General features: G+C 35.4%; 1 protein-coding gene across 3 annotated transcripts in view; it reads right to left on the bottom strand.

The window, feature by feature from the left end:
• Positions 1-12,219, bottom strand: part of LOC145668129 (atrial natriuretic peptide receptor 1) — a 2,711,550-nt gene that overhangs the window by 1,325,687 nt on the left and 1,373,644 nt on the right. For all 3 annotated transcript variants that reach the window (XM_081735691.1, XM_081735693.1, XM_081735692.1), the window contains one exon: positions 2,317-2,408. In XM_081735691.1, the coding sequence (XP_081591817.1) occupies positions 2,317-2,408 (92 nt within the window). The remainder of the gene's footprint in view (positions 1-2,316; positions 2,409-12,219) is intronic.

The raw sequence follows: 12,219 nt of genomic DNA, 5'->3' as shown, positions 1-12,219 counted from the left end.
CACCATTAGCCTAGAAGATACAACTCTGATACGTTAAAGACTTCGTTTTATTTAAACTCTTCTTCCGAGAATTGAGGCGTTTGATGCAATAAGGGCGTAAATCTGAAACATGCAGTTGGAGAAAAACTATGTTGAAAATTGACGTACTGTTTTTTTTTCTTACATAAAACAATGTAATATGAAGAATTTTATTCCGATATTGAATTGAAATGTTACCAGGAGGCTAAACAAGCATGGCAAAAGCCACAAATGCGTTTGATGCAAAAGGGGCGTAAACTCGCTTACTCCCTTATTACGTCAAACTTCTCAATTTATTCTGTACTTGAGACAAAATAGATCAATCACACATGTGTATAACTCTTACGTTCGAATTCTAAGTTTTCTTCTAACTTGAACATGTATTATTATTTTTGATTGTTGAAATCTTGTACTTGATTGTTGTTCATTTCCCTCATTCAACATTTGATAACATACTTGAAGGAATACTCCAGTTTCTTTGGGAGTCACCCTTGCACCGCAACTAGTCTATAACCGATTGTATAATGGAACCTACGACTAAAAATAATGGACATTCTCTTTTATCCAACTTAAATACGACGTTTTATTCTTTAGTTATGGCTACTTTTTTAAAATATTTTTCCGACAAATTTTCGGGTAATCAAGATGCCGAAAGGGGTTATTTTTACACCCAAGTTGGTCTACACTTTTCGTTTTATCTCAGTGTCAGGAATCACCTCCCGACGTTTGTTACACTGTACATATATATATATATATATATATATATATATATATATATATATAGAGAGAGAGAGAGAGAGAGAGAGGCCATTTTATGTTAAAACCACCAAATTTGTTTAGTAAGTAAGTAGCTAAACTGTGAAAACATCTTTATTAGAGAGGACTTTTTAGTTCTTGTAACAAATGTTTTGTCAAACAAAATGAAGCTAAATATATACCAATAAATCAATATAGCTATAGCTATATTTCAGAAATACAATAGGCACTGATTATTATTCAAACTCTGGTCTAAAACACACAGAAACAATCAAATTTGTAAATAAAGAGCTTTAAAAACATGAATTGTTTAGACTGCGCTATATCAATTGTGCTTTTTTTTTTGTCAATAAATAAGTAGCAGCATGAATAGCTCCTATATTATCTTGCCAAATAGACCTGCATGTTAATTGCTTTACTGGATTCATACATATTTTTTGAAAAGTGATTGTGCTCTATACCTGTTCTTTGCCAATAGCAAATGTATGAATGTATAATACAAATCTGGTATACAGAAGAATTTTAAAAATATTTATAATGTGATATAAAAGGTACCCTGCGAAATAAGGACTCACTGTACCCTTCACAAGTTCTTTACCAACAGCCACTATATGAATTTACTATACAGAACTGGTATACAGAAGAAGAACTAAAACCACTTATCTATAATGCGATGTTTCACAGGGCGCTCTATATGCAGAGCGAGGTTCTTTATCAACAGTAACAATATGTATTTATTCTACAGAATCATGCCATACAAAAGAATAAATCGTTTATGTTTGATGTGGATTCGCAAAGGCGCTTTATGTAAAGCGCACTGTACTTATCACGGGTTCTGTACCAATAACAACTGTAAGAATTTATTATAAAAAAACTTGCACCTGTATGTAAAATATAATATTTCGGAGGGCGCACCGGGACGTATCCCGGTGGGCCAGCACGGGCCTGGTTTCAACGCATCCACTACCCCAGCTTGGACACACAAGTAAGGAATGTACTAAATAGAGCATTGTGGACAAATCTCTCATTAATCGACGTGGGTTCTCCTCAAGAAACGCTCGAAGAACGTTCTTATCTAACGTGGTGAATCGTTGAGGCTGGTTTTTGAAGAGTAAAATTTTACGATTTCTTACACTGCGAACATGATGGGTTTCCTGACCATACACATCATTCATTTTCTTTGCTACTGAATGTTCTGGTTTAAAAGTAAAGTATATAACACGCCTTTTGTGATCTTTTGGTTCTGCCATGTTTAAACACATCTCACTGTCATATCGCTTGATACAGGCCATTTTCTCTGCACCACAGATACATAATCAAATGTGATAAACGGTGATAACCATCAGCTAGTGATGCAGTTCCTTACTTGCCCATTCCATGACTGTTATAAGGAAATTTTAGAAGTGAATGATTTATACAAGTTTCATAATTAAAAAAGAAACATTTCATTAAGGAGGAAAATCACGAAAAAAATATAATAAGGAAGAATGTTGTAACATACACATTACACTCCAGATTATGAAAATAATAATCATTACTTACTTCGAACTCTCCAGTTTCAGGATTGAGATCAAGAAGAGAGTAATCAGCATTCCTATCACCGTTCCCGTCGATGCTCACTTCTCCTGTTATTCCTGAAAATAAGAGCCATGTGAACTACTTAGAAAAGAAAACAGAGTATTGAAAATATAATTGTTTGTCAACTATACTAAATCTATAACTTCAGAGTCAGTCACACACTAAAAATAATAGCAATAAAAAGAGATCAACTTCTAACATTCTTGGTGAAAAAAAAAAAAACAATATTAACATAGAAGCGATAGTCAAGAAGGGTCTGTATTGATTGGGTAAAGTTTAGCATTCACTTCAGAATCGAGTCGATGTGAGACATTGGAATCCGAACCACGTATGCTTCCACCGTGCAGAATGCATAATGAAGATGGAATTTTTATAAAAAATAGAATAATTAGCCGTATATGCTTTGCAGATGATAAAAAACTTTTTGCAGACTCTAGAAAGAAAATTGTTAAAATATTGAGTATAAAACTTGAGAAAGGGCTGTAAAGAATATGAGATGAAAATACTACTCAGAAAGGGAAAAGCCATGGTAATTGCAACGAAGCGACCGGTGTCAAATATATATAAGTACGGGAGGGAAAGAAAATAAACCAGGCCACCAGTTTTCGATATCTGTGTAGTATGGTGAGTGATGAAGAAGTGTGAACCTGAAATATATGCAAGAATAGGAAGCATTCAGTAGAAAGAAAAGTCTCTTTTGTGAGTCCTTGAATAAAGAGTTTAGAAAAGATTCTAAAATGTTTCCTGTAATATATTTTACTCAATGAGGCAGAAACGTGGACATTCACAAAAGCGATATAAGAAACATTGAAAGCTTTCGAAATCTAAGCATGGAGAAGAATTGAAAAAAAAATTATGGGTGTAAAATTGAGAAGATGTAAGAAATAGTGAGGGAAAAAGAACATTTTTTTTTTTGGATAAAACTCGAAAGACGAAAAAAAGATGGTTTGTTCATTGGCTGACAAGGAGCTATATTATGAGGCATTTGCAGTCAAGAGAAGATACAGTAGAAGGACAAGAGGAGACTGCACTTCATGGACAACATTAAAACAGAAAATTACAACGTGAAGATGAAGAGGTTATTTGAAGACTGTGGCGCATGAAAGCTTCTCAGTAGCGGCAAGCCTAATCAATGCTTTTAATAATAATAATAATAATAATAATAATAATAATAATAATAATAATAAAAGATTGTATAAATGTTACATTGTGCGTATTAGTTTCGATCATATGTTTTAATCATATATTATATCTAGAGATGCAAAAAAGCCGGCTTTTTTCAATCGATGGTTTATTGCACATAAAAAGCCGGCTTTTTTGAAAAAAGAAACGAGAATTTTGGAAATTTTGGCTTTTTCATATTCATGATTTTTCGGTTTAAATAGCTTTCTTATAGTATACTCTAAAGTTAAATAAGATCCCATGACCTAAATGCCATATTTCGCTCTGGAATTCACCATCATGTTTGCTGGAGCATGGTTTATGAATTAAAGTAAACATAAAGTACGTAGTATTTGAGAACAATTGTAGACACTATTTAACTTTATTTTAACTTCTGAATCATCGACATTTTATTCTTCTCCAGATCATTTCTTTTTAGTCATCCGTGTTTCACTTCTTAGAGCTTAGTACTCTAGCTTCTAGCACATAATTAAACTTATGTTTTTCAATATATCCATCAGAGCGTACGGTTTTCAATATATTTGTTCGAGTGTACTTCCACATTTCCGTTATACTGTAGCTGTGCAATGATTTAACAATAATCTCCCGGACACAACCTTGAAACCATTTGACAGAAATAATCAGTATCGGATTTAGAAAAATATTTGGGAGGTTTTTTTCTGAATAATGTTTGTTTTTTCTAAAAATTCCTAACTTTTATTTAAGAGGAGCTTAAGTTTATGAGTACAGGCATAACAAATATTTCGTTTCATTTGCATATTTAGCTATAATATTCCAGATATAAGCTTGAAGAACATTTTATACTGATGATCATTGGTGGATTTAGAAAAGTATTTTGGGAAGGGTTTTTCTTATTAATGCTTAGTTTTTCTAAAAATTCCTAATTTTTTATTTGAGGACAGCTTGAAGTTTATGAGTAAAGGCAAAACTAATATTTAGTTTGTTTTAGAAATTCCGTAATTTCGGGGTAGAGGCTTCAATCCGAAAGACATCCCCACGCTAACCCTCTTCGCAAATCCATCACTGCCGGTAATTAGTAATAACAAAGATTTAAAAACGATTAGAAAGGAAGTCGGACAGGACTCACAGTACACGCACTATCTCTACATTCACAGATGGAATTAAGAAAAACTTTTGTCAAAATAGTCGAATGCGGGGTTGAATCCCGGACTTCACGATAGAAGCGCTAAAGCTAACCATTCACTTATGTTTGTTGTGCAGTTGTGCTTAACTTAAATCTATTCCCTCTCTCTCTCTTTCTCTATGGCCACAAAAGCTCTCCATTGACTTCTGTCCTTATCAAATTCAATCCAGTTTCTACTCTGTACTCCTATTTCTGCTAGATCCATCTTAATATTGCCCTCTCATCTGGGCCTAGGTTTTCCTAATGGACGTTTTCCGATTGGATTTCCAGTTAAAACTTTGAAAGCGTTCCTACTTTTTTCCATTCTGGCTACATGACCTGCCCACCTGAGCCTCCTAGACTTGATGACTCTAACGATGTTTGGTAAACCGTATAAATTATGTAGTTCTTCGTTATGAAGTTTCTGCCATTCCCGATTCCCGTTCCTCTTGGGTCCAAATATTTGTCTCAGAATTTTATTCTCAAATAATTTCAGTCTGCGCTCTTCCCTCAGCGTAAGCGACCATGTTTCACAACCATAAAACATAACAGGCATGATTATCATTTTATATATTTTAAGCTTTAAATTCCTTGACAGAATTCGTGACGACAAAATGTCTTGAAGTGAAGAGTAACAAGAATTTCCTGATTTCAGTCGACATTTAATTTCTTTGTGGGTATGATTTTGGTCTGGTAATACTGATCCAAGATATTTGAAAGTATCCACTATGTCGAAAGTTTAACGCATTCATAATTTGCCGTATTACGACCCTTGTGAACTTCCTTGTATTTAGATTTCTCTGCATTTACTCAAGTCCCTGCAAGCGTTTAATAAGGCCTCTGCATTTCTTTCGATTGTTCTCCTATCGTATTTACATCATCAGCATACACCATAACCTGGTGAATACCATTCAACTCTAGGGCTTGGGTCCTAACTTTGATTTTTCTTATAGCGTACTCCGGAACAAAGCTGAATAATAACGGCGATAACGCATATCCTTGTTTCAGGCCAATCTCGACGTGGAAGTTCGCGTTTTTCTACTCGGACTTTACTCTGGAATTCATTTAAACACTTAACAAATCTAGCTTTTTCGGTATTTCAAATTCTGTAAGAATGTTGTACAATATTTCCCTCCTAACCGAGTTGTAAGCGTCTCTAAAACCAATAAACAATTGATGTACTGGGTAATATATGCCCATTTCTTTTCGAGTATTTGGTAAATATGGTAAATGGTAAATATCTGGTCGATTTCGACTAAATCCACACTGATAATCTCCAATAATTCCATCTGTATGGGGTCAATCTTATTAATAGAATGTTAAGAGAAATGCCTCGATAATTATTACAATCGGTTTTGTCGTTTTTCTAGTGAATTGGAACAGTGATTGATTCTTCCACTCGTTTTAAATGTATTCCATAGTTTTTCTTTTCTGTATTTAAAAAAAAGTTTCGTAATGATATGTTGAATTTTCTTGTTAAACATTCAGAAACATTCAGGACTGGCTAAACCGTAATGGTGGTTATATATTCTACAGCCTGGGAAACCATACGCTCAGATGAACCGTCTATTACGTACGAGGATCCATGAACAGAAAATTCGATACTTTCCCTATTCTGAACAAGCTTAAGGAACAGTCAGTGCATTACAGAATTTGGAGCTTTACCGATTTTGCAGATCCGAAACACATGATAGGTGGTAACAGATTATTACGCATGTGATCAATCAGTGAAAAATTTTTTCGAAATGTTCATACAATGTATATGAAAGTTAAAACTTAACTGAAAAATTTCAAGAATGTACGGAATCACCCGAAACGAGCCTCTTGATGTGTAGAATTCTCTCATGTTTTTCTTTATTTTGCTTCCAAAAGAGGGTGTGTGGTATTTTGAAGTAAAAATACTACATACAATTTTGGCAGTTATTTATGTATCATTTTTAAGTATTTACTTTATATAAGAGGTTAAAATATTATTACATATATTGGTTAATCCTTTGGAATTCATAATGTAAATATGTTAAGAATTTTTTAAAAAAATCTTTCTGAAATTTATGCTTTATTTTCGAGCCCGAAGGGCTTATTTTCGAGGTTTCATATTATTATCTGCATCAAACACTAATTAAATGAGTTTTTTTGTTGTAGAGAAGCGAAACAAAATCTGCTTTATCAGTTTAAAGCAAAATTTTCAAAAAAGCCCAAAATTTCCCAAGCAAAAAAGCGAAGCAGAAAAAACCGAGTTTTTTTTCAAAAAAGCCGGTTTTTTTCCGAGCCCTTGCATCTCTAATTATATCTAACATTTACGGAAGTTGAAGTGATTGTGCAATTCAACAAGGATGAAACTTATCTATAAATTATACACGATCAAATAATTTTTTAAAATGTTATTAATTTCTTAATATTCCTTTATTCAACCTGAATGAGGTTTTCCTAGTTTTTTTCTCATTCACATCAGGCAGATGCCGGGGTGGTTTCTAACTTATAGGTTCCAGGCCGCTTCTTTCCTTCCCCAATCCTTTTTTTCCTTCCCTTTCCCCGGATTGTGTCCTCGCCCAGGGACGTCATCCCTCAAAAAACGTGACGGGCTAAATGGCCTTAGATGCAGAAAGCCCAGAAATCTAAATTATATATATATATATATATATGAATGTATATGTGCCACAAGGAGAAGTATCGTGAAAAATTCTCATCTCGTCTCGGCTCAAAATCAAAAATGGCTCCGTATAATAGCTTTAACATGAGAATGCTACTTTATATTTCGAATCTCATCCAGCATTCCAGCTTCAGTTTCATCAAGAAACAAAAATAAGTAATTGTTTTTTGCTTTTGTGTACGTACATTTTATACATGATTGATTATACTACTTAATCTCTAATTAACTGGTTGATATAAACAGTCGTTTCTTAAGCAATACGACTGTAGTCATTACGTGTGCTACATTGCATCTGTATCATGGGTGTATATGAGTTTATAATAGGTATAGAATGACACTTTCTTCCTTCGAATACTTCCGGGTGACAGGTCGCCATGGTTATTAGCAATACAAGTCTTAAGCCTTCCTATTTATGACCAAAACATGTAGATCAATGCATCAAATTAGATTGGTATTAGTATGACGCTTAGTTTTCAGAACTGGCGCCTAGGTCAGAAGAAAATCTTTCGAACTTTCGTTACAACTACATTTGAATTGTAAATGCAGGTTCAATATTATTTATAGAATTGGGTTAAATGTTCAGTGGAGAGACTAGGAAATAACTTGAACAATAGCATTGTAAAATTGATATGTTTGTGTAATTTGAAACACACAATATATACACAGGTTATATGTATGTATATGTGATATCGGATCTAAGAAAGGGAAGTTAAAAGTTGTGGAAAACTTGTCAGAAAAATAATTTGTTCAAAACTCTCCCGTTTACCATATTTGAAAATATGCTAACCGTACATGGCGGTCCACTAATCATGTATGACTGATTCCGAACTTTGATAGAGTATGTCGGTTGCAGTACAAGGTTTAGCTTTCCTTATCTGTGTGAATGTTCGGAAAATGGAATATGTTCATAGCACAGATGTAGCAAGAGTGAAGAGCAGATTCAAAGCGTCGATTTATCTGGTTCTCGCTTAGGTTTGTCCGTCTTTTCACCTTTTCTAGTTTCCCCAAATCCAATGCTACAGCTGAATGATCTACGCTTAGTTTCTCTTCACGAAGGAACGATGTTATTGATCTTTCTTATCTTCCAAGCGTAAGTCATTACGACGGAAATTTCGGAACCAATTTTCCACTGCATGTTCATCCACGTCCTTCATTGCCTTAATTTAATCCTCTCGTTTATTAAATATTCTCAAACTGTTTGGTATCTCTGCGACCGAATATAAATAGTTATGCTGAAGTAGATTTTGCGAAAATTGTGTTTTAGCTTCCTATCCTCTCAGGGATGAAAATAGACGAATGCACATATATATTTTCTATAACGTATATATACATATATCTATCATGGGCGGAGTTATGGGGGCATGGGGGACATTGCCCCTCGAACTTTTTGACAAAAAATAAAAATACCACCTATAAGATGGCCCCCTACCAAGACCACCGAGACCCACAAAAGGTCTGCCCCCAACAGACAATTCCTAGCTCCCCTATGATAACTATAAAGTACATAACCTTTCAAATGATATGTTTATACTAACTGGTATGTGTCAAACTAAAAGCACCCGCATTCGTAGATTAATTTTTAGTAACCCAACCCAACCTAACCCAACCAACTATAACACGGAGATGTTTTGCAATCCATCAGAATACTATGTGCCTGAAAGCCTCCAGAAGAAAGGTCAAGCCATTTTGCGCCATGCACGTGAAGCACGGGTCGCCACTGGTCTATTATTAAATTAACCTATTAAGACTACTATTTGCACTATTTTCAGAAATCAAGTAGTGCTCAGCTCGAAAACATCAAGCTTCCGTACTATCCGGCCCAGTTAACGAAAAAAGGCAGAAAGAAAGCAAGAGAGAAAGAAACTCCACAATATGCATTTTTATGAAACCATTACTAGTCGAATAGATAGTTTAAAAATGTTCTTCATTTTATATATAACTAGGAATATCTTTTAAACGGTTTACTCGACTTGTAACGCTTTCATAATAACGCAACTGTTCCAAGGAGAAGCAGTCATCTATCATGGGTACGAGGTGTGTTCAAAACGAAACCGAACTTTTGCTTTAAAATCTGTATTTCCCATTTTATAGCATTTTAAACACTGTTCCCCTCAAAGTAATCCCCTCTCCTGGCAATATACCGTTTCCAACGTTTCTTCAATTTTTCGATAGCATCCTAGAATGGTGTACAGGTCTCTTGTCGCATTATCCTGAAACTTCTCTATGGTTTGGAAACGACGTTCTTTCAGAGTGATTTTAAGTTTGGAAAACAAGAAAAAAATCTGGCGGGACTAAATCCAGAGAATAAGTTAGATATTACACAACGAGAGACTCAAGTTTTTTCCAGATAGCGGATGAAAAGCGAAGTGTGAGTAGGCGCATCGGCACGGTGCACCATCCAAGTGTAGTTTTCCCATAATTCAGGCCTCTTCCTACACACAACCACCCTCAATCACGCTAAAATGTCCTGGTACAATTGTATGTTTACCATCTGACTACATGACACAAATTCATGATGAACAGTGCTTTTCTAATGAAAAAACTCAACCAACATCACCTTGATATTTGATCGATTCATGTGTGCCTTTTTCGGATCAGGAGACCTTGAATGAACTGAAAAATAATTGAAATGTCTCCGTAATTTTTCCCCCCAAATTTGTAGCAAACTTTTACACACAAATGTTGTTCTTCAAGATCATGCATTGTCACTGTATAATTAGTCCGACGAACAGCTTGCACACCGTTCTCACTAGGGATGGCCAAAATTTTCCAGAATCCGGATGCTGGAAATTGTTTTCCGGAATCGGAAAATTTACTTTCCAGAATTCGGAAAATTTCCGGATTTCGGAAAAATTCTGGAATTCAAAAAAGATTCCGACATTCAGAAAAAATTTGGAATTTAGAAATTTTTTTCCGAATTCCGGATTTTTTCCGTAATCCTGATTTTTTTAATTCCGGAATTTTTCCGAAATCCGGATTTTTTAAATTCCGGAATTTATCCGAAATCCGGAATTTAGAAAAAATCCGGAATTTTGCGATTTTACTTTCCGGATTCCGGAAAGTAAAAATTCCGAAATTGGCCATCCCTAGTTCCCACTTAAACGCCTGTAGCTCGGCGACTAACGGTCACACGAAAACGAGGCAAATGGCAATTTGTTGTCTAAGCCTGTCATTAGGTGCTCTTAGCAGCCGCATTTGTTCTCTCTGTGTCGGTTGGTGCGCTATTTCAAAAGTTCGTTCTTTTTCTGAACAGACCTCGTATTTTCAAACACTACAAACTGTAAGTTTTGACTCTTTTTAGGCCTATCTTTTCATGTTTGGTTAATTATTCATCAACGTTAATGTCTTGTTTATTTTAAAATTGTATAGAGTACATAATATTTTCTTAACCTGTGCTACGCTAGCCCCTGCTGAGTGGTGCATACGACTTATGGTAGCATGGTAGTGGAAAAGTTGAGAACCTCTGTTTACACTATTGTATGTTTCCTGGAATTAAGTTAGACATTATAAAGTTTATCTCAAAATGTGTACATTTTTATTATTGGACTTCCTTTGTCTGTAATATACATGTTTTTTTTAAATGTGCAGTGCAATATATAAAATATATTTATAAAGTACTGATCCGTACGAACAGCTCAGAAACTACTATTAATAAGAGCGTAATTTGTTATAAAAAGTGTGCTTTTAATGATACTGGGGCGGCTACTAAGATATGACTAATTATAGAACTAAGTATCCGGCTTTTCTGTTATCCGCCTGTTCTTCCACCACATTACGCCGCACAGTTGGGAGTCTACTGCATATACACTCACCCCCCTCGAGACGAGACGAGACGAGACGAGAAGAAACTGCCGAGAATCGCGATGAGACTTCTACAAAAAAAAAAAAAAATACGAGACGAGAAAACTTTTCCGGGCAACACCAATAATTAGATAGATCCTTTACCTATCTCTATCATGAATCAAAATGTAACACTACAAGATAATGAACATAGATTAAGTATAGTGTGGTAGTATATATTCCATGATTTTGGTGTTTTGAAATGACAGCCATCACTTGAAAAATACTACGCCTAAGCAATGATGATGATAATAGTTCTAGCACACTTTCTTTGAAAAAATGTTGGATTCAAATAGATCATTGTATGTTATTGTGTAGGTAATTCTAAAATTACATACAGCACAGCATCATACACGTTCAAACTTAAGTTGGTTAAGGGGGCACAGCACTCTACGATGGCTCAGTGTAGAGTTCTTCTGAATGGTGATATGCTCCGTTCGAGGTTCCAGCATCAACAACTAAATCATTTGGAGGAAGGGTAATGCGACACTTCCATTAGTGGGATGGACCGAAGTAGGAAGCAATAAGCAAGCAGGGATCTATCAACATCCCCAGTATCCGCGCTGGAGCGTTTAGGCAAGTTCACCTCCCTCTTTTGGTGCCAGAAGGCATCCCGACATTGCTGGATAACCAATCCCACGTTACGACTACAGCCAAACAGAGTCTGTCATGATTTGGGACATAGAAACTAGACAGGGGCTACAATCCAACCATGCCTATCTCAGATTACAGCTGAGGTACCATTGTTTACAATCGGGAACAATTAATCCAGTAATCCGCACATTTGGGAGTGGAACGATTCTCTCCTCGTACTAAGTTGACTCCTTTTGACAAATACCAACCAACACAATCTAGGTCAGCCCTCTCCGCTACTCTAATGGTAAACTTGTGCATCTTTGGCGTACGTGGTTTTTAGTTTGATTATCGGTGAGGAAATCTTGAGACTTGAACACATTACGGTGATTAGAATACCAACCGAAATTGTATGTCGACATGTCATTGTGGTCTCGGTGCTGAAACGGAATGCCAATTTTTTCAACTAACCAATTACAACCCTAGGTAGTCAATGCTC

This window comes from Thermobia domestica, chromosome 13 (assembly GCF_964235325.1).
Source record: "Thermobia domestica chromosome 13, izTheDome1.hap1.1, whole genome shotgun sequence".
Lineage (NCBI taxonomy): Eukaryota > Metazoa > Arthropoda > Insecta > Zygentoma > Lepismatidae > Thermobia > Thermobia domestica.
This window is presented reverse-complemented; position numbering and strand designations above follow the sequence as displayed.